This window comes from Psammomys obesus, unplaced genomic scaffold (assembly GCF_907164565.1).
Source record: "Psammomys obesus unplaced genomic scaffold, mPsaObe1.curated_primary_1811, whole genome shotgun sequence".
Classification (NCBI taxonomy): Eukaryota; Metazoa; Chordata; class Mammalia; order Rodentia; family Muridae; genus Psammomys; species Psammomys obesus.
In genome coordinates, this window is record NW_026596101.1 from 21,804,063 (window position 1) to 21,824,963 (window position 20,901).

The 20,901-nt window shown below is 50.5% G+C and overlaps 1 protein-coding gene across 1 annotated transcript in view; it reads right to left on the reverse strand.

Moving 5' to 3' along the window:
- The window catches only part of Slc6a6 (solute carrier family 6 member 6), a 73,041-nt gene that overhangs the window by 21,518 nt on the left and 30,622 nt on the right, over nt 1–20,901 (reverse strand). Inside the window, exons 3-6 of the mRNA XM_055628421.1 lie at nt 13,206–13,442; nt 11,797–11,931; nt 10,693–10,927; nt 1,551–1,683 (exon numbers count right to left, since the gene is read on the reverse strand). Of these exons, the coding sequence (XP_055484396.1) occupies nt 1,551–1,683; nt 10,693–10,927; nt 11,797–11,931; nt 13,206–13,434 (732 nt within the window). The 5' untranslated portion in view covers nt 13,435–13,442. The remainder of the gene's footprint in view (nt 1–1,550; nt 1,684–10,692; nt 10,928–11,796; nt 11,932–13,205; nt 13,443–20,901) is intronic.

Below are 20,901 nucleotides of genomic sequence, written 5' to 3' on the forward strand. Positions count from 1 at the left end.
CTCTGGAGCGGGGAGGCAGGCAGGCGGACAGCCTCTGAGGGCCTCTCAGCACTGAGCTGGAGGAAGTCCAGAGCTGTTTGTCTTGGCTTCTCTGACCCATCAGGGATGCTATTGTTCTAGGAACCACACGTGCCCCACAAGCAGGGCGTAGCTCAGGGTAGGTTGGGGGTGCCTCTAGCCAGTCACGTTTTCACAATAGCCACAGCTGCAGCCTGGCACCCTCTATTTGGCCTTGGCTCTGTCCCCTCTGTAGTGTGCTGTGTCTCAAATATTGCTGACTGTGCCTTACAGACATCAGACTCCTCCATCAGACTAGGGGCTCCCAATGTCCTGGCCAAATGCACTTCTGGGCTTTTACACCGACCATTGTGTCTGCCTGCAACTCTCCTCAGATACTAAACTCTACTCCTTTCTCCGTTTTTCGGTCGACTCAGTAACCTTTGCCTGGACTCCCTATAAACGGCACCCCACTTTCTGTTGTTCTTTCCTGTAACTCTTGGCACCAGTCGCCACTCCCTGTGTCCCATGCTCCTCTTTCCGCAACCCAGCTCTCCCCAGACAGCCTCAGGTGCTGAACACCGTGGATCCCTTCACCCCATTTCTACAACAGGATCCACACACAAGAGGCTCAAAGGACATCACCACTGAACACAGCTGACACTTGCCAGTATGTTTAGCACCTAAGCTCCTCAGACACTCCCTGACAGACTAGCTTCTCTGTGGGGAAACTGAGGGCAGAAGGCAAAAGGTGATCGCTGCTTACTCAAGAATGTGTGAGTTAGGTGCACTGGTCCGAAGACCTGAGGTACTGGATATGTCTCATCTCAACCCTCGTGTTCACTATTCAGCAGCCAGGGGGACAGGCTCAGAGAAGATGCTGCTCTCAGACAAGCTGCCTGACCTCTTATGAGCCTCAGTTTCCTCAGTGTTTAGAGGAAAAGAACATGTACACTCCCCGGACTGTGAAGTAGGGAGCATGGTGGACAGGGTCCCTAAAGAGACAGGTAAGGTAACATCATGTTTCTTCTTTCTGCTTATGCTATGGAGTGATGCTAGCAGGGCACAGTCCAGGCATGGCTGGCTTCCCTTCTGACTGAGGTTCAGCTTAGCAGGGAATGCTGCACCCCAGTACAGAGACAGTGATACAGAGCAGCCCTGGGTGGCTCTGCTTCAGCATCTCTTCAAAACTCCGGCGCAGCCAGCTAACCTTGCAAAGTTAGGAGCCATACTTTGGGCTGATAGTCATAGCCAGGAGCAGGGCTGCCGACTGGCCTCTGGACTAGCTAGCCTTGCTCACCATACCAACAATGCCCATCAGGAAACAGGGCAGTGGCTGGTGACACAAGTTCAGTGGGAACATGTGGTTGCCTGCCAATCATGAGGTCACTAAGCCCCTGACTGGTGGGTGGTGGAGAATGCCACAAGGGGCCATGTGTATGTCTTGGTCCTATCAGAGCATTCATGTGTCCCGACATGGGCTCCCCTCCTAGGGTAGAGAAGGCTGGCCACAGAGTTGCTGACCCTGAGGCAGGGGACAGGAGTCCACTCACCTTGCCTGTGGATCGAACACCCTTCCAGATGCAGAAAAAACAGACGAGCCAGACTAAGAGGAGGCAGAGGGCGAGGTCCCATTTCAGAGCGCCTGGGTTGTCGATTCCAGAGGACAGGCTGAGTACATTGCGCCTTTGGGAAAAAAGAACAAGAGGTCAGGGGTTGGGGGCCACCTGGAAACAAAGCCAGCATGAGCAAAGCCCTAGGTTCTGTTTCTGGCCCCATGACAAAATAAAATGCAAAATGTTCATTCTCATTCCAGCACTGGAGAGGCTGAGTTTGAGGTATGCCTGGGCTACATAGTGAATTCCAGGCCAGCTTGGACTAAAGTGTGACTTTGTCTCAAAAAAAAAAAAAAAAAGAAAAAAAAAAAACAGCACCTGCCCCCATCCTCACAGATAACCTCAGTGGTAGCCCCTGCCTCGGGTACTGCATGTACACAAGCCTTGGTCTCCCCTTTGTCAGGAAGAGAATGGAGGGGACTAGGGCAGCAGTGCACTCAAGGAATTACAGAATCCATATTGGGTGATCTCAGGCTCAGTCCAGCCTGGCCATGGGCAAGTAAAGTCCCCAAGCCTCCGTCTCCTCGTCTGTAAAACGGGGGCTGATTTGGGTGGTAAGATGGCTCAGCATGTAAAGGTGCTTGCTGCCAAGGCTGCTAAACTGACCTGGGGCCTGCGTGGTGGCAATAAAGGAATGACTCTTTCAAGTTGTTCTCTGAACACATACACACACACACTTTTTAAATGGGGACTGATTATCTGCAGGACCCATGGACAACCTCCAATTCTGTTTGGGAGCCAAACACTGGGTTCAAATCCCAGGGTCTCTCCAACTGCTAACCTTGGGCAAGTAACCTAACCACCCCAGGCTTCTCTCAGTATGTAAAATGGGGTGGTTAGGTAGCTTACCCAAAATGACTCCCTTTCCAGAACCTTCTGTGCTAGCTTCCTTGATCTAACTCTGATTGTTAGCTGGGATTGGCGTTATACACCTATAATCTCAAACTGAGGCAGGGGGATTATGAGTTCCTGGTCACCCAGTGCTACATAATCAGATCCTGTCTCAAAAGAACAAACCAAATCAATGGAAAACAAAAACAAAAAAACAACTAATCCTGCGTATTATCTAGATTTTGCCTAAGGTCTAAGCCTCAGAAAGGCAAAGTGGGGCCTGTATGGGCACAGGGTACCCAGGGTACACCATCTTGCTGCAGTAGTTTAAGAGAAAAACACCTCAGAAAACACTGACAAGGTCTGGAGGTGCCTGGCCCCCGGCACACCTGATCACATGACTGCAGGATATGAACATGCCCATAGAAAGCTGCTGGCATACAGCTGGTGCTTAAGCAGTGCTGGCTTCCTATCCCCCTTTTCCTGCCAGGGTTTTGAAGCTCTCAAGAAGAGGCAGGTCCATGGCTTCCAGGACCATTTCCAGAAAGAAGAGGCACAGACCCGGCTCAGGGTCATACAGTAAAGCTGGGGTCTGTGGAGTCAGAAACTTGACCTAAGCGCTGATCTCCAGTCATCTTTGCTAGTGTCTGCTGTTTACACTTAGCTTTCACCAGGGCCTTCCCTGAAGGGTAGGAGCCATAGGAAGCAGTACAGGGTGCTTACAGTGAAGATGGCTGTGAAATCTACAGCCCAGGAACCCAGTGTCTCACAGCACCCATGCTGAACTTGCAGACCTCTTCCCTGGACACTGGTCCTCCAGGTTACATACTGCCCAGTCTTTAAGCGGCCAATCACAGCTGACAGGACACAGGATCCCCACACTCCAGGAGTCCCTTACAGCTGCAGGCAGTGCCCAGTCCCAGGCTTCCCTCTCAGCAGGAGTAGAGACTGTAAGGCCACCCTCTGAGCAGAAAAGCCTCAACATTGGAATTTTGTTTAAATCCAAAGGTCCTTCTCGAATGGCCTTCAAGTAACACCTTTGGCCCATAGTCACTGTTCTCAGGACCCAGGATGACTGATACCTGGAACTCAGCAGGATTCAACAAACACCCACTGAACAAACAAACCACTCAGGAGGAGAACCAAGCCTTACACTACCGGATCAAGGCAAGATGTACCCCCAAGCCTAAATGAAAAGCAACTTTCCTGGGTTTTTACCCTGCTGTTCACAGTGAAATCAATTCCCCTTGCCATGGAAGTAGAAGAGTGTGTGAGCACCACAGAAGGAACAAAAGCTGGTAGAGCCTGACTGCATGCCTACTCAAATATCTCATTCATCCAAGAGGTAGAGCTGACTGACTGCATGTCACAGATGGGAAAACCAAGGCTGGGAGGGTCTATTTGCCCACCTTGCAAAGCCACTGAAATTCCAGGCTTGATACCAAAGCCAAGGCTCCGCCAACTACACCATACATAGCCTGATGTTAAAAGAAAATAGCGTCTACTTTTTAAAAGAAAACCTCCAGGGGCTAGAGGGCTAGCTTAAAGGTTAGGAGCACTGTCTGCTCTTCCAGAGGATCTGGGTTCAATTCCCAGCATCCACATGGCAGCTCACAACCATGTGTAACTCCAGTTCAAGGAGATATGGCACCCTCGCCTGACTTCTGAGGGCATCAGGCAAACAAGTGGTAGGTACACACAAACAAAGCACATGCGTGTGCACAGGGAAAACACCTATAGATATATTATTTTCAAAAAAATCTCAATAATAAAGGGGCCTCTAGTCCACTACAAGCTGGGATCATCTGGTGCCTCACGGCAGCATCATGGGGTCCCATCAAAAAGCAGGCTAATGGCCAATCACATCCAGCTTTGGGCCCCTGCCAAGCTGAGACCTGGCAGCACCACAGAACAAAAAGCCCTTCCCATTCAACATTCAGCACTTGGGTGCCAGCCATAGAAGCTCAGAGCACGGGGAGAAACAGCCCACGCTTCTGTGAATGGGCTGCATCAGGGGAGAAGAATGTGACCCTATTCTATACTTTCACGTGAGCAGCCCTCTCCAGGGCCTGCCCTCCGCAGGTGTACCCTCCACAGCTGAAGCTCCAGGTGACTTGCTGGAGAGCCCATCTAGCCTGCCTTTCTTCTCACTGGCTCCGACCACTCCCTGGACAGCATACTGACCACATCTATTCAGCTAATGCTCAGCCATGAAACTGCCGTGTCTCTTTGTTCTTTGGGACAATCCTTCAAGAAACTCGAAACTTGAAAGCCAGATCCTACCGATCCTGAGAGCCCTATCCAGGACATGAGCCCCCTTTCTGCCCATTCCCGCCACCCTGCTAGGCCAGCCAACTGCCCAACAGAACCCACTGCTGCCAGGCACAGCCAAGAGGAATTAATCTGGGCAGCTGAGACAAACATATCTGGGTCCTCTGTTCTTCTGCTGCTGGGGACAGTCCCTATAGGGTCTCATGGTGTCACCCAGTGACATTTTAAGGTAGACTTTCTCTGACCTAGTAACTCCATTCCCAAGACCATCTCCTATTATTCTACTAGCATGGGGGCCCACAGGCAAAGTGTTCACCACGAGGTGACCCATAGTGCCTCTCTGTAGGTACACTAAGCCTTGGGACAGCCAGCAGACCAGTGTCAAGTTCTTGATGTGCTGATAAAGCACCATAGCACCCTGAAGGACAGAGCTGGAGCCGCAGGACAGGGTGTCTGCACTGGACTGTCACTGTGACAGAGAGAACCCAAATACACACCACTGAGCAGGCGTTGCTGAAGGCAGGGGCTCAGCAATAAATGTAGCTCTTTTGCTGTGTGTTTGTAATATACCTTTCCAGTCATTTTTTTTTAAAGGGTTTTTGTTTGATTGCATCTTTTGAGTCTCATCTAGCCCAGGCTGGCCTTGAATGGTTGCTCTTCTTGCCTCTACCTGAAATTACACAGTACTGAAATAATACAGGTCTCTTCATCAGGCTTCACATAGCTTTCCAGGGCCACAAAATATCCTGCCAGGCTCTTCCGGAGCCCTAGGTAGGCCCGAGCTGGAGAGTAGCCAGTCATCCAGATTCCTGCAGGAACCCCACTAGTCTTCTCTGTATCGCTCCCTCCCTCACGGGTCCCCTGGACCTTCTCACTGCTAGAAGCGCCATACCCAGTAAACTACATGATGTGATGCTGTGTGTGTGTGTGGGGGGGGGAACACTGCCACACCACCACTCCTGGGCGCCTCCTAAACACCTGCTTCCCCCATAATGCCCTAGGGGCCCGGGCCCTTCACACCCCAAAGCCACCCCAGTACCTTCTTCCCAGCCTCCCTGCTATATTCTCCTCCACACTTGCCAGAGGGACCCCACACTATCTGTGATGCCAGTTCACACTCCTCCTCGGCTCCACATCCTCCCGAGGCTCCAACCTTCATCCCTAACCTGTCCCTGTCACCTTCCACTTAAATCTAGATACTTTAAAGAAGGGGTGGGGGGAGTGCCTAACAAGAAGATGAGGACAGCAGAGAGACAGGAAGCCAGACATTGTGGGTCTATACCTGTCCATTCTACATCCCTCCCTCAGCTGCCCTTTTTATCCTCAGGGGTTGGTGTTTGGTCCCAGAACTGTTGAACCATCTGTTCCTCAGCCACACATTTCCACCATTCACAGACGGTGTCTTTCCTGGGCTCTGTGCCAATGCACTTTTCTTAAGGGCAGCTCTTACGCCTGGACCCCCTCCGTTAAGGGCACCCCAGCCTTCTCCTTCGCCAGCACTGGTTCTGCTGTCAGCCCTGTCCCATTACAATCTTACTTTCTGACTGGTTTAATGTGTCTGTCTCAGCCACACATAGCACCTGACACATGAAGAAGCTCACCTGACATTAGGTAAGCGAATTCATTATAGACATTTGATAGATGGGGAAACTGAGGCTCAGTTTCCCATTAACCCTGGGCAGTAATCAAGCCTGGGGATGATTCCTTTTTTTTTTTTTCTGATGTCCTTGGGGACACATCAGTGTGTCTCAGTGTGTTTCCAACTGTGAGCTTCCCAGTCTCTTCCAGAGGTAAGCTGCAGGGTTTTTGTTTTTGTTTTGTTTTGTTTTGTTTTGTTTTTCCAAGAAAAGGGCCACATCTTGCCAGGATGGGAACTAAGAGAGTAGCTGGCCTGGACATGTGTTTGCAGCAGGCTGCCCTGCTGCCGTCCAGTCAGCACTTGGAGATGTAAATTCGTCCTCAGAGTGGGCCAAATCGTTTCCTTTTGACTGCAGGCCAGCCGTTTATTGGCCGCAGCAGTCCCCAGGAGACTGGCAGAGGCAGCGATTATAAAAGGGCCGCCTGCCGGAGCATGGGGCCCCCACACAGCCCTTCCCGCACCACCTCCTCCTTCCGACAGCTACGGAGGAAGATTGGCTGAGCATGGCTTGTTTGCAAATATGACTCATTTCTTTGATTCTAATAGAATCTAATGATCCATGCTGGGCTCCCAGGAGGCGCTGCAGGAGCCTCGGAGGAAGGCCTGGCTCCAGCCTGCTGAAGGGCTTTAGGCCAGACCTGGCCCCGCCTGTCCTCCGAGGCCTGTGGGGGAAGCAGGGGGTCTGGGGACAGAGGTGACCTCAGAGGGTGAGGACCAGCAAGCAGGATAGGGACAGAAGCTCTGTGGCCCCACCCCCACTAAACATACCCTAACGCCAGCGTAAAATGTCAGTCTCTGGGGCCTACTGGCTTCTCATGGGAATCCGAGCCACTGAGGCTGAGAAGGTGCCTGGCTTTACAGACAGGTTAAGTGTGGCAGGGTCAGGCTGATCAGGACTCCATGCCTGACCAGAGAAACAAAGATGTGCATGCCTGAAGGCAGTGCACCATGTGACCTGTGATCATGGACTCAGCTCCAACGCTTGCCCTGTAATATGGAGGGTGGGAGGCGGGACACAGACAAAAGGTTCACCAAGAGTGGACCTGTGTGCATGCTGGGTCCCCAGGATCCTAAACACAAAACCTGCCCAGATTCCTTAATGCCAGAAAGCAGATGTGAGCGCTGGGGCTGGGCTAACTCCAGCTCACAGAGCACAGAAGGGGACTCAAGTCTGGCATTCCAATTGCCCTGACATCAGAGGGCTGGGACTCGTGGGAGTTACACTTAGGCCACCCTGGGGAGAGGAGTTCACCTCTGAGGTCCTCCTGCCTCCTTGGTAACCAGAACAAGGAAGGGGCAGCAGGCTGGCTGACAGGGCCATCCAGTGATAAGAAACTTGGGGGGAGGCTCGGCTCCCACCAAGCCCGTTAGCTGTGGCTCCCAGGCCTCCAGATCTGGTGGAGGCAAAGAAACAAGGGAAGACTGCCTGACCTGGGCCAGCTTGGCAAGCATCGCTGTATTCGCCCACTCCTCTCTGACAGGGCAAGACCACAGTGTGGGAAAAACAGGGCAAGGCTCTGAACCAGGGATGGACAAAAGTTTCAAGGATAAGGCAGACAGTGAGCAAGAAGTTGGTGAGTGTCCTTTACAGCAACATGGGGCTTCATCAAGGGGTGCGGTGTGCATGGGAAGGGTGACTAGATTCTGCATGCGTGATGGAGGGCCAGTGGACTGCACATAAATGTGAGAGAGCTTCTCACAGTGCCTTGTTCTTTTCCTTACTTAAGAAACCTCAGGAGCTAGCAAGAGGGCTAATGGAAAGAAACACTTGTCCCTAAATCTAATGACCCTGAATTCAGTCCCTAGAACTCATGAAGATGAGAAGTGGTGGCAGCCTCTGCATCAAAACAGCTCATGGCTCCCACCTTTTCACCTTCGTTTCCACCGTTTCAAACCCAGCACAAGGGGAAGTTCTTGGAAGCAGGAAGCCCTACAGACTTGCTGATGCTCCTGCCCACTGAGTGACCTCTGAGCACACAGGCTCAGCAGAAAGCTGTGTAGGTCCTCTCCTGGGTCTGCTTTGTAGCTTGCTCAGTGGACCGCACACTCAGAGGTTCTCCTAGGACTTGAAGTCAGGTCAAGAGCCTGTGCAGGCCAGTGTGGGCAGAAGCCAGCAGTCCTTGGCAGAGCATATCCACAGATGCCATGGAACAGCCTACAAGAAAGCCTGTGGAACCAGGCATTTTCCTAAAGTGATCCTTCTCTATGTTTTCCTGATGAGAAACAAAAGCCAAGCATTTCACACGAGGCGTCTAGAACACAGGGGTGGTGCTGGCTGTAATGGACTCGGGCTGGGGGTGTCTGAGGAGAAGACAAAGGCAGAGGTCTTCCAAGACCTTCATGCCACAGTGACAGGTTGCCAGGCAAAGGCAAAAAGACTGTGACTCCCTTGTCACCAGAGCCTGTGGACATTCGAGGGGTCACATACAGATTCTAAACACCCCAGAAAAGATGCTTAATCACAATGATGACCAACGTGAACAATACCATGAAGTGAGGGAACAGCTTTTCAGGGTGGTCATACAGGGATTCATCCAGCTAGAGCTGAGTATAGTCCCTGGGACAGAATAGCTGACCATCCCAGGTATAGGACCCTGAGGCCCAAAAGACCGACCACATCTGCCCAAGACAGAAGTGGCAGAATGAAGGTTCAAACCCAGAAGGTAATGAGGTTTGGCAGACACCTCAGAAGCTGCCTGGGTGACAGAGGCCTGGGAGGGGCAGCCCCGGTGTCCTAGCCATGCCAAGAACAGTACAGAAAAATCAGCAAGCCATGGGCCCCTTCAAGGGAAAAGAGCAAAATGCCAACATTCCTTTGTTCAAACACTCAGCTATCTAATGGGTGGGGAACAGGGTTGGGGAACCTGCTTTGAACACTCCCTTTGTTTGCTACTGGAAAACATATACATCAGGAGACCCAAAGTCCCCAAAGCCTAGGGCCTTGTCTGTGAATGTGGCACAAAAGGCCCAGGCATGGCCAGGCCACACAGGTAAGACCATTTCCTGCAGGTGAGAATGAGTCAACTATTCTCACCTGCAGGAATTATGCCATTGTAGGAATCACAGCACAGCTCCCTCCTGATGGTCCCTAGGTGGGCTTCCTTGAAGTAGGGTAATACCTCAAGAGCAGCCAGTGGCCCCCAAGGAGAGGGTTTTTCATCTCATGGTAGTTTGGGACAGGCCTTCATCTGCCATGGCTCTTGGCTGCACATAAGGTCTCATCCCAGTCATTTCCAGAGGTGAGAGGCTGCCCCCGACTGCATACCCTGAGTTAACAGCACACGCTTATAGGGGAAATGATGTACCCAAGGGTTTCTAATCAGTTTCCATGAGCTGTTAGGGTGCCCTGGAACATAACCTCACAAGACTTCCCCAAATGACATTAATACAAGGAGATTATCTACATGCTGTTCACATGCTGGGGCTTGCTCATCTGTTCCTCCTGAGCTATAACACGCCAAAGGGGAAAAGACTGAGTGACAAAATCACAGAAGCCATTCACTCCTTACACTCCCTCCATGGTGAGGCCAGCTACTCCACAAGAGCTAGCCATAAGACACATGACAGAGGCCAAGGGCAGGCCTACCAAACTGAGAACAGACTGAACTGTCACAAAGTAGTCATGAGCTCAAAAAATAGTATTTGGATAAAACTACCGTTTGGGAATGGTTGTTACACAGTAAAAGATAACTGACACATAGTTTTGCTATCAACTCACCTGTCATTTGAATAACTACATAAAAGCATTTTTCTCTGCACAATAAAGAATGTTTTCCCCAAAATATATTAAGAAAACTATATATTTTTCTATATAATTTTCTGTTATATGTTGTTCTGCCTGCATGTGAGCCAGCAGACCAGAAGAGGGGACTAGATCTCTCTATAGATGGTTGTAGCCACCATGTGGTTGCTGGGAATTGAACTCAGGGCCTTTGGAAGAACAGACAGTGCTCTTAACTGCTGAGCCATCTCCCCAGGTGAAGAAAACTATAATTTTCAAACACATGCACACCTATATTGGAAAAAAATTCTCTCACAGGAGTCCCATAGAATAAGAATGGTACATTTTCCTTATTTGAGAGTTAAAGAAACTAAGCCTCAAAAGGGCAGTAAGGTGACATGCTTAAAAAAAAAACCAAAAAAACAAAAAAACAAACAAACAAACAACCAAATAGCCATTAAATGGTAAACTAGGAGTCAATTCTAGCCTGTGTGAGAAAATGGTAGGACGCTATGGCCAGTTGTGTGTCCTCTTTTCCTCTAGTGACAGGGTCTCTCACAACCACTGTCTCCTCTACACCGTCTATGCCACTCCTCCCTCCCATGATGTGGCCTTACTCCCAGAACTCGATGACAGGCGAGGTGAAGTTGGAGGTGCTAAGGGTGACCCAGAGACTCTCGTTCCTACGCATGGTGTCCTCCATGCAATGCGGTGTGTTCCAGCTGTGGTTGCAGTGGGCCCAGGGAAGTTCGGTCTGGAAGGACTGGAATAGGTAGTATGTGGCCCAGGCCAGGATGACAATGTAGTACACGTTCAGGAGGGACACGATGACGATGGATGCGTAGCCAATGCCTGTGGATGGGGCACGCAAAATGGACACAGGTCAGAAAGGAGGCACACTCAACTGGGAGGCACTGGTGTTCCCGGTCTGTGGGCTAAAGGGGTCTTCTCAACAATAAGCAGAAGATGGTCATAGAATGAAGGAGGAACCAGATGAAAGGACATGTGAATGAGTGGTCAGAGAAATGGCAGTTGGATGAGTCACAGGATGAGTAAAAGAAGTGGGGACAGGACAATGACTGTGCAGTTGGATGGGTGGATAGATGCATGGGTGGACAGATAGAAAAATGGATGGGTAGAAATATAAATAGATGGATAGTACATGGATAGAAATATGGATGAATGGAAAGAAACATGGATGGATAGAAATTTGGAAAGATGGGTAGATGAATAGAGTTGGATGGATGGATGGATGGATGAATGGATGCATGGATAGAAATATAGATGGACAAATGAATGGAAATACAGAGGAATGAATAGAAACATGGATGGATAGATATGCTATCATTCTGTCTTCACAGTAACTCTATAGAGTAGGAATATTGTTTTCTAGATGAAGAAATTGAGGCTCAAAAACTTCCCTAAAACCACCCCAAGGAGAGGAGGCCTGAAACCAGCCAGTTCTCCAGGCTCCTGCTCACTCATTCAAACACCCACAAAGATGGATGGGGGGGGGGGGGGGGGGGGCGGGGAACTCTCTGAACAACTAGGCACCTGTTATATCTCCCTTCTCCCTGCTTCTAGGTGACAGTAACATGACAACATGCTGCTGTCCTGCTTGTGAGGAGATCTGACAAAGGCAGAAGATAACATAAAAACTCACTAAAAAACGGCCAGACCCAAATACATACAGACCCAGCTGACCCTAGTCACATACTCACCAGAGAACAAGGGGCAGATCTTCTCCCAGCAGGTGATGCCCCCTTCTGAGGTGTACTGGCCTATGATGATCTCCAGGAAAAACACTGGCAGGCCGCTCCCAATCAGAAAAATAAAATACGGTATGAGGAACGCACCTGCCAAGTGAGCATGGGAGAGAGGGTGAGGCTGGGATGGTCACAGGATGGTCGGCAAGGGGCTCACTCCCAAACCCTCTCATCCTAAAGTATTAGCCAAACTCACACTCTGTGGAAGAGTCTCCAGGCCTGCCTACCCACCCACCCACTAATCTGCAAATGCACCATGTTCTTCAAGCCATCTGGTTGGTGCTTATGCCTTTCTTCCTCCCGGTATCCTTCCCGGTAGAGGTTGCTCCGTCCGCTAGACCCAGGTATAGCACTACCTCCTGCTGGAGCTTCACCCATCTGCCAGAGGCCAGCCTGGGTTGGTGGCCAGAAAAGTCCAGAAGTGGGTGGGTGGGAAGGCAGGAGGTAGATATCTCCAGCTGGTGGTGGGTACCAGGGGGCAAGGAGGAACAAGGTATCTGGAGGGGGTGGTCCTACCTGTGCACACTAATGGCTTCAGCAGGTCCACAAACCCTGTGAAACTGTGGGCACCTTGGGCTTAGGCTATCTGCTTTGTTCTGGGGAGTGTCTAAAACACTCATCAAAGTTCCCAGGGGATCTGATACCTATAAGAGGTCAAGAAACCAGGTGCTAAGAGAGGGTCCCCCCAAAGAGGCATTCTTGGCATGGTAGCAGGGAGTATGCCCACCTTTACAGTCATGTGACAGGTGGTTGTCGCCTACATTCTCCTTCTCTGGTCCCCCTCTGAACCAGCGAGAATGTCTCTTAAGCTGGTGCTACCCAACCTTGGGGGGCACCTGAGAGGGCTCTCTCAGAGACTTCAGCAGGAGGAGACACAACACAAAAATCCAAACCCAAACCCACCAACTCAACCCACCACAGCCAGAACTTCTTCACGGGTGCCCTCGGTCCCCCTCCCCTTCACATCAATGGCAAATGATACTGATTGCCATTTATAAAAAGGGACAGAATTGGCATTTGGAAACATATAGAGTGAGGTTAAAAAGCAAAATCAGTATCAAAGATGCTAAGGGGGAAGGCTGGGAGGAGCTCAGAGATGGTGGAATATAGAAATGGAGAGCATTAACATCTGAAGTGGAGGGGGTATGGGTCTGACAGGGCAAACCAGAGGTTCAGAGAGGGTCAGGGAAAGTCCTCCAGAAGGTAGCATAACCAGAGGCTAACACAATACCACCCTGTTATCAGGCAGACTGCCCCTGTGTCTGAGGTACAGTTGGGGCAGGGTATACCTGGTCTGGGGAAGGATGCAGAATAGAAAAAGACCTCTCTCTCTGTCCCCAGCATCCAATTTGACCCAGACTCACCTCCACCATTTTTGTAGCAGAGGTAGGGGAAACGCCAGACATTGCCCAAACCCACGAAGCCTCCGGCCACAGACATCACAAAGTCGATCTTGTTGGACCACTTCTCCCTCTGAGGGGGCTTCCCCTCAGCCTCATCCTCAGGCCGTGTGCCTGGGCTCTTCCCTGGAGAAGGCTTCAGGATGTCTTTGTGGAAGTCTTTCAGACATTGCAGCTTCTCTTTGGTAGCCATTTCGTTTTCTGTGGGAGGCAGAACCGATGTGCATGACAGGGGCTACCCCAGTGACTTGGGACCAGTTCCTACCTCCCCAGGCTGCAGCAGGAGCTTGCCACCCCATCAGTACCCATCACAGAAGTCATCTAGACACCAAGGATCTCAAGGTTCAGGCCTGGATGACTTGTAACCTATAGAAGCAACAGGCTCCATTTCCCAGGCACCAGCTAACCAGAAGCACTGATGGACCAAGATTGTTGTCCTCAAACAACAAATTTCATTCAAACAACAAATTTCATTCAGCTCATGTACCCTGGGAAGTTGTAGACATTTTCCAAAGGAGAGAGCCTGCCTCCAGCTCTCCATGCTACAGACACTTTTCTAATTAGAGGTCTGCTCAGAAAAAAGCACATCTTAGTTACGTCTCAGTGTAGAGCCTAGTGTGGGGCCTGACCTATAGGAGGCACCTGCTGCCAGGGGAAAAAGTGAAGCAGGAAGATAGTGTTGGCTGAACAGGAGACGGTACTGGGAAAATAGGCTTCACCAAGACTATAGGAAATGGACCGCTGGGGCTAGAGAGATGGTTCAGCAGTTGAGGGTACTGACTGCTCTTCCAGAGGACCCAGGTTCAAATCACAGCATCACAACTGTCTGTTACTCTAAGACCTGATGGTCTCACACAGACATACATGCATGCAAAACCTCAAGGCACATAATAAATAAATAATTTAAAGTTACAGAATATGTTTGTAGCAGGAAAAAATAAGACCTTCTTATGCAGAATGATACTGATGAGTGTGGCAGCTGAGGATATGATGTAGGGGCAGAGCAAGTATGGAACGTGGGCAAGGAAAGCCTAGATCCCATATCCAGAACATGACCTAGGGCATGCTACTTGGTATCCATTCTTCAGGCCTGCTGACTCTAAGCTAAACCCACTCATCCTAGCAAGCAGGGGTCTTGCTCTCTGGCTCCAACTAGGCTTGGACATAAGGAGGCCTTCTAAGGCCCTGGCACAGTGCAGGGTCTCCTTCAGGTCCACTCCTGCTTGGACTCCACCCTGGGTTTGGGGGGGGCACTTGTACCAGCTGATGTTCATCCCCTTCTAGCAACTCCCTGTGTCTCTGAAGCTTAGCTAGCTGAGGGATGTTGCCACATTCTGTAGCAGTCACCACCCACCTATGCCATCAAAGAACCAGGGCCCTGTGTACAAGGTTCACACACAGCATGGCAGAGGGCCATAGGATAGGGCTGAGCTGGGGGCCCCAGAGCTGGTGTCCCTTCCCGCTTTTCTGAGCCTTGGTGTCCCTCTCTACAGAATAAAATTGAATGACAGCAAAGATAGCCATATAGCCAGGACACACCTTGTTTATCAATGTAGGTAGCTGGCACTGAGATAGCAGATTTCAGGGGGAAAAAATGGAAAATTTGAAGTTGTCTTACAAAGCTGGAAAGTCAGAGCACACAGGATCTGTGCTCCTCATATGAACACCCAGTGGAGTAGATGCAGGGCACACTGTTCCCGACTCGTGCCCTCTGGGAGAGCACCTTCACCTGCTTGGCTGCAATCTGGCTCCCCACAGCCAACCCTATCTGAACAGCAACTGCACTGGCCATGCACACACTTCCCAGATGGTTGTCTTCTTCAAAACCAGACCATAGACTTGTGGAGATAAGCCTGGCACACAGAAGGGCATCAGAAAGGATGAGGCTTTGCACTGAGGCTCAGAGTGGCTGCCAGAAATATTAGGGTATACAAAAGTGACATGCCAGCCTCTCCCCCCACACCCCCACTGAGGGGGATAGTGGCCCTCAGCAAGGAGCAGAGGCTCAGAAGCTCAATAACCCAGCTTCCCCCACGCCTCCTTCCTCTCACTTGCTGGCTTGGGGTGGGGGGCCCCAATTGTTTCACTATCTGGCAGCGAGCAGACCAAGAAAGGCTTCCTGGAGCCACTGGGCAGCCCCCGGAGTCCTTCCTCTGTCTGGGGGAGCATCCGCATGGCCTTTCTCTGAGGCTCCCCCGGGGCCTCATGGCTCAGCAGGCCTGTGGCCACTGTGAAAACAGCTCAGGCAGCCAGCATTGTTCCTGCAGCAGGTCAGCAGCCCCCCGATGGTTATCTGGAGGGCTCATTGTGGCCTGTGGTGGGCGCATAATTGGAGGATGTGGGCTCCACTCCCTCCCAGGGAAGGGTCCGCTCAAGAATGGCCTGGAGCCTCCAACTGAGAAGGGCTGATCCACCCTTTGGACACGTCTCAGTCCTTGGGGCTGGGTAGACTTCACAAGGTCAGCCTAGCTTTTAAACTTAGGAGGAGGGAGGAGGAGGAGGAGGAGGAGGAGGAGGAGGAGGGAGTGCCTCCAGCACTCAGGAGGGATGGGAGCGGGAGGAGGGTATCCTTGCCTCACAGGCAGCTACTAGCCAAAGCTGGTCCTAGGAGCCAGATGCTGAGGCCCTGTGGCCTGGTGTCCTGACAGCCCTGGTTCTATATTCTAGGCCTCTAGACTTACTAACAAGTCTACTCAGAGAACACTGAGTAGAGAGGGTTCCCAAAGAACCCTATCTCTAGACTTTGATTTGCAATGTAAGGAATCTATCCCTGGATATTTTCAGGACTCCATCTATCACCATGCTGCCTGAGACTGAACCATGATGGCTGGGACCTGAGTGAAGCAGTGCAGGGCCTGTCCTGTGCCTAGCTAGCACTGTGGTCACTCAGGTGCCCCCAGGAGTCTGATCGTCCTTTACCATCACCTCTCCTACCTGTGGGAGTGTGGTCCAAGCCCATTTACCTTTGGAGAACCCAGGGCCCAGTGGTCCTGCCTTAGCATCACCTCCAACCCTGAGGTTTAGCTGCAAATCACAGGGCTACTGTCTAGGGAGGGTATCATCCAAGCCTCCGACTTCCCTGGGTCCAGAGAAACAGCTGCAGAGACACGGGCACCCCGTCCTTTTTCCCTTTTGCATTCTCATTTCAAGCCCCTTGAGTGTGCCTGTCCAGCCACCCTGCAATATACCATTCCAGCAAGACCTGCAGATCCACTCTGCACATTCTTGGCATCCACCCCCACGTCCCTGTCACCATAGCAACCTTCTCCCTCAGCCAGCAGCCCCTAGCGCAAGCATTTACAGCAGCCTCCTCATAGGTCTCCCTGCTGCTCTACTGGCCCCCAGTCTATTCTCATGCAGCAGATGAAGGCAGCTTAAAAACCACATTCATAATGGACCCTAGCTCTTGGTTCATTGCTAGAAGGAAATACAAGACCCACCCCACCCCCTGGCCCTGCTGGGTCCCAAGAAAGACCCTTACAAACCCATAGGCCCCATCCCTCCATGTGGGACATTGGTCCCACAGAATGCTGTAGATTCTCTCACTCCCTATGTAGGCTGCTCCAGGCCCTGTGGTAGCTAGCACCTAGGTCCCTGTAAAGGTGCTGCTGAGCTTTGACAGAGGGGCTGAGAGCCACTTGAAAGGGCTAAATGACCTTAGGCAAGATAGTCAGACTCTCTGGTCTTCAATGTTCTTATCTGTACAGCAGTAATGCCTGCCATGGGCTACAGAGAAAGAAATGAGGGGGTGCACAGAATAGCTCAGAACAGCGCAGGGCACGTAGCAAGCACTCCCTAAAATAATAGCTGGTGTCATTATAACCGTCCCCAGGGTGAGCAAGGCCTTCATACCACCCAGTGAAAGATGAACAAGACTCAGCCAACTCCAAATCCAGGTCACTGGAATGAACAGGTATCACAGAGACCCTGAAGCTTCCTCTGCCTCAGCCAGCCCTCTGCTGGCCCAGCCTGACTTCTCAGGACAACCCTCCCTAGGGTCCACCTCTATAGACTCCCAGTTAGGACAGTCCACCTCTATGGTGGCCAAGTGGCCACCGCACAGCGCAGCAAGTCTCTTCACACCATCTGCCTGCAGCCTGCTTCTCCAAGGCAGGAGCTGTTTCTCTTGGCTCAGGGTCTGGGTTTGTTTCACAGTGGGGAAGGTGCTTAATTCTCATTCTCCGAGCTTCCTCATGGTTACCACAGCTACAGGTGATTAGAATTCACTGAGTTACAGTGCTTCAGAACAAAGTGTCCCTCCCCATACAGCTGAAAGCACTGTCCCTCTTCCAGAGGTGCCTGGATGCTAGCTTGCTTGGAGATTACCAGACAAGTATTGCCATGTACACAGGTTGGCCCTGGTGTCGGTGAAACTGGCCAGATACACTTTTGTATCCTCTGGCCAGTTTTAAAACATCAGGCTTTTTTCAGTACTTAGGCTACACTATTTCATAATAGTTTCCTGCTCTGTCACTCTCTGGGGGACATGAAAGGAGGTGTGCAGAGGGGGAAGACAGTGTCTCATGTATCCCAGGCTGGACTTGAACTCACTAGTAGCAGGGATGATCTGGAACATCTGGTACTCCTGCCCCCCTCCACCTTTGCCTTTGCAGTGCTGGGGTTACAGGCCAGCACCATCACACCAGGCTTATGTAGTCCTAAGGTTTGAACTGAAGGCTTGGCACATGCCAGACAAGCTGCTCCACAGCCCACAGAGACTTCTAACACGTTCCCACATAACAGAAGCAGAGGTGCAAGAAGAGAAAAGGGTAGCTCGCCTCAGGCAACACACTGGGACCAGGACAGATGGATCCAGAATCCCCATCTTCCTTCATGCCTACAGCAGAGTACAGATCAAAAGAGTGCACCAAGCATAGAGCTGCTGGGGCCGGAGAAGTGGCCTGCTTGGTGAGAGCCTTGCTTCCCTTCTAGCGCCCAATGAGCCCCTCTGGCCCTCAGACATCTGTGCACCAGACAAGAAGGTCTTGAAGTTGATTTAAGCTGTCCCTGCCTCCCCAACATTTGCCTCTATACTCTGAAGAGAAGGGGACACCAAGTCTCAGTGCTAGTACTCCCCTGCAGAACCTTGGTCAGCTCAAATGAATGGACCCCTATTAGAAATGATTAAAATCTTACCGTTGGCGCTTTCAGCGTTCAGGCTTTCTTATCAAGGTGGCAGGCGCGTGTCTGTTTCCTCCCGTGCTTGTCCCCAGCCCACCCCAGTGCCTAGCACACAGCACATCCTCACAGAGAGCTTGGTGAGAGACCTGACTGCCTCTTAGGGAGCCTCTGCAGGAGGAATGCGATGTTCTGTGTACAGGACAAGCAGTTCCTCTCAAAACCGGGGCAGGAGATGGGGCCCATTGCATACATGGAGGTGCCTTATCCTGAATGCCCCCTATAGAGGTGACTAACCCTTTGTCCTGTCACCTCCAGAGAAAAGCCTCCCTCCAGTCCCCTTTCCCGGTTCACTGCAGAGCCACCAGTGGGCATGAGCCTCCATAAGGGGGCCATAATAACAATGTGTGACCCTGGACAAGTTAACCACCTCTCTGCGCCTCACTTCCCTCACTGGAATACACTCTACTGCACACCAGACCATGGTGAATAATAACAATAAAATATATTTGAAAACTGTCAGGAGAATTATAGATTTTCACTATTCTCTCCATACTGTAAGGATGTAAGACAGTTGGTTTGATATAGCCATTCCATAACAGATATGTATGTAAAATCCTCATGTTGGGGCTGGAGAAATGGCTCAGCGGTTAAGAGCACTTGCTGTTCTTCCAGAGGACACAGGTTTGGTTCCCAGCACCTAAAATGGTGGCTCACAACCACCCATAAAACTCTAGTTCTGTGTGATCTGATGTCCTCTCTAGCCCTCTTGGCACTGCACACATGTGGTACACAGATACTCATATATATGCTGTGTGTGTATAGTAAATTAAAACTACATATTTTATATACCATAAATGTTTACAATCATCAATTTAAAAAAAAATTATAAGCCATGGACGGTGGCACACCCTTCCAACCCCAGCGTATGGGAGGCTGAAGCAGCAGGATTGACAGCTATTTGAGACTAGCTTGGGCTACATGTGAGTAGCTTATACTACAAAGCATGACCCTGTCTCAAAACAAAATTAAACAATTACAGACACTGTTGAGATGGCTCAACGGTTAAGAGTACCTACGTTTGATTCCCAGCAACCACATGGTGGCTCATAGCTCTCTGAACTTCAGTTCCAAGGAACCCAATGCCTTCCTCTAACCTCTGCGGGCACCAGGCACACATGCAGCACACATACAGATACACAGCTAAAATACACATCCATGTTAAAAAAAAAAAAAACAATAACAATATCATAAAGGAAAAGAAAGAGATCTGTATTTAATAGTACCACATGTTCCGTCGGCACTGATGCAAACGTCTCCCAGCATCCTTTTAGCTAACTCCCTCTGAATGTGCCTCCATCACCTTGCTGATGAGACCGCCTAGAGAGGTGAAGTCACTTGGACATGGCCATACGATGCATACTTGATCTGTGAATGGCTCCTAGGTCTGTCCAAACCTCCAAAGCTCATGTTCTCAAACACTTGTGACAGTCATGGATGCCACCTCTACAACTTCACAAGTAAAATAGGGCCTGGTGCCTTTAAGAAGCCAGCTACTGGGTTGGAGAGATAGCTGAGTGGTTAAAAATAATTTTACTGCTCTTCCAGAAGATGCTAGTTAAGTCCCAGCATTTCCCAGTTCACTACCAATAACTCCAGTCTCAGATGATCCAACACCAGCTCTGGCTGGCATGTGATACCCAGACATGCATACAGTCAAAATACTTATACCCATAAAATAAAATTAAAGAAATTATTTGAAGAGGAGGAGGAGCAGCCAGCAACAGGTTGTGAGATAGTGGACAAAAGCATAATCTCTAGAATCCACACCATGGAAAGATTGAACTGACTCCTGCAGGCTGCCCTTTAACCTTGACACCACCAGTGTGATTGGTGTACACACAAACCCATACACACTCAGTAAATGTAATTTTTTAAAAATTAAAAACAAGCTGCAAGCCACTGGGCCAGGTGACAAATTAGGGAACCAAACTCAAGAACAAACAGGGAAGTGAAGGGTCACATGACTTGACAGGCTGGACCAGGGGTCATGGGACTGTGTTGTGTGTACAGATAAAACAACCCTGTGCACAAGAGCCTGCCTCCGTCAGCAAGAACATCATACAGATCAAAAGGGATTCACTGGAGCAAAATCTCCACATATTAACAGTCACATACAGGTGCAAGGAGCAGGAGCACCGGGGTCCATTAGTAATGTCTGAGTAGGAGGGCTGTGATCCACTAGAATTGTCTGCCAAAGGTACGCTGTTCTGCTCAGGTTCCATGCTTGGCCCTAAGAAGTTTAACAACGGTCACTGAATCAAGTGAACTAGATCAACAATGCTGCTCTGCCCTCTAAGCAGGGTAGATGTTTCTGTACAGAAAACATCAGAGCCAGGGTGACAGCGTTATCCTGTAATCTCAGCTTTTGGAAGGAGGCATCAGGAACAGGAGTCCAAGATCCTTCTCAGCTGCACAGTAAGTTTCATGTTAGTCTAGACGGACTCAAAAAAACTTTTTTAAGAAGAAACTAATTTTTAAG